This window comes from Octodon degus, unplaced genomic scaffold (genome assembly GCF_000260255.1).
Source record: "Octodon degus isolate 3935 unplaced genomic scaffold, OctDeg1.0 scaffold00016, whole genome shotgun sequence".
Classification (NCBI taxonomy): Eukaryota; Metazoa; Chordata; class Mammalia; order Rodentia; family Octodontidae; genus Octodon; species Octodon degus.
Genome location: NW_004524592.1, coordinates 8492914 through 8494962, shown reverse-complemented (window position 1 = coordinate 8494962; position 2049 = coordinate 8492914). Strand labels below are relative to the sequence as shown.

Here is a 2049-nt window from a genome sequence, read left to right as displayed (position 1 = left end):
TAAAAAAGAAAATATAGAATTCTAAAAAGTCTAAGAACAGTCTAGAATATAGTATATGAAGTCTGGGAACAGAAAAAGCTAATTCATGGTGACATAAATTGAAATAGTAGTGACCTAAAGGTGTGAATAGTGGGAAACTTTGACTAGCAGGGGACGCAGATGAACATAGATTGTCAGACCATAGCACAGTGTGCCTTTTAGATCTACACATTTTATTGCAGATAAATTATAGCTAAAAACTGAAGAGAACTAGAAGTAACATTTCAAAAATGGCATACTCTTCTTACTAAATTCCTAGTGAAGTGATCCTATTACATATGTGACTATCTCTCCCCCTACAGCAAGAGTTCTTTGAAAGTCTTTATATCTTGTATACTGTTGGCTATTCCATCTCCTTTGGTTCCTTGGCTGTGGCTATTCTCATCATTGGCTACTTCAGGTGAGTGATTCTTAATCACTTTGTTCATGAATGGATGTGTTCTGATGCCTATTCATAGGAGACACAAAGATCTCAAAGTCTGTGCCGCAAAACATTTTCCCCAAGAAACAGGTTTTTTTTTTTTAAATACAGGATCTCTCTATGTATTTCATATTTCAGCTTGGCTGGGAATTCACTATGGAGCCTAGATTGACCTTAAGCTCGTAACAATTACCCTGTCTCAGCTTCCATACTGCTAGGCCCATTCATGTACACCACCATACCTGTCCCAAGAGAACTTTCTTTTTTTTTCTTTTGCAGTACTGGAGATTGAACTCAGGACCTTGCACTTGTAGGCACTTACACCACTGAGCTATATCCTTGGTCCCAAGATCACATTTTTAACTAAACCTAGTGTTATTATATTATTTGATAATTCATTTTCATTGCAAATTCCAGGGGTTTGGGTTAAAACTTAAAACATCAAAGTCATAATATTTAATAATAGATCTGTATTTCATTGCAAAGTAATGCAGTAAGGAGTCCAGTTTATTATGATAAAATAATTTAGATTACATTTCCCAAATAATTTTGGTACCATTGGAAAAAATTTCAAATTATTTGATATTAGCAGATAAAAGACAGTGCTTTCAGTTTTGTTGTAAACTTGTGTCAAATTGAATTCAACTTAATATAAATCAGCACAAATGTTTGAGAATACTTAAGGATATATAACAGAATTCATGATGCTCACACCTTATTTATGATACCTTGTATTTGGCAAAACAAGTAATATACCTCATGAAAAGTGCTACAAGAGTGTGCCCAGTAATTTGCTCTGTTAAGGAGTGTGTAGTAATTTTGGAGGGAGAAAGGGTAATGACACTTTGCCTCCTTAGATGAAAAAAATCTAAAACAATACCTGAGAATAAGATTTAATATAAGATGTGACATAAGAATTGCAAATGTCTGTTACATTAAAAAAAAGAATGAACTATTTGAGATTTCTGAGCTTCTTTATTGATTGACTCATTCATTTATTTAATATTTTTCTTTACTGTGTAATGGAACTTTTGGTATTGAAGGAGTTCAGTTGAAGAGAAAAGTAGCATAATATGAACATTGTACAGAAGAACTGATTTATTACATCATTATAAAAATGTGAATACTATAGTACATATTTCTATGTAAGGAATTGGGAATATCAAGGAGCTAGTGCAGAGCTCTCCAGGTAAGAGGAGAGACTTCCAGAACGACTGAGCTGTGAGGCAGAATTGAGCACTGAGGAGGAGGCCAGCATTTTCCTGATGTCAGGAAGAGTGTGCAAACACACAGAGGCATAAAGGAGCTGGACAGACTTGGGAACATGTGAGCGTGTGTAGCTTTTAGGAATGGTCAGAAAGAAAGTAGGAGTTGTGGCCCTAGGTTTTACTCTCATGTAAGGCTTTGAGTTTTGTCCTACAATGGTAATAAAAAGTAATGAAAAACACTTTTTTCTTTTACAATAGCAAAAATTTTTCTTAGAAAACCTGTAAAAACCTTGGCATAAAATTTGGCTTTGTGAATTTTGTGAGCTGGACCCAATATGAAAAATTGAAGGCATGTCATTAAAAGGTTTTGACTTCTTTTTT

At 34.2% G+C, this 2049-nt stretch overlaps 1 protein-coding gene across 1 annotated transcript in view; it reads left to right on the top strand.

Annotated features, from left to right (window-relative positions):
- Positions 1–2049, top strand: part of Pth2r (parathyroid hormone 2 receptor) — a 182439-nt gene that overhangs the window by 110291 nt on the left and 70099 nt on the right. The window contains exon 7 of the mRNA XM_004626717.1: positions 342–439. Coding sequence (XP_004626774.1) covers positions 342–439 — 98 coding nt within the window. The remainder of the gene's footprint in view (positions 1–341; positions 440–2049) is intronic.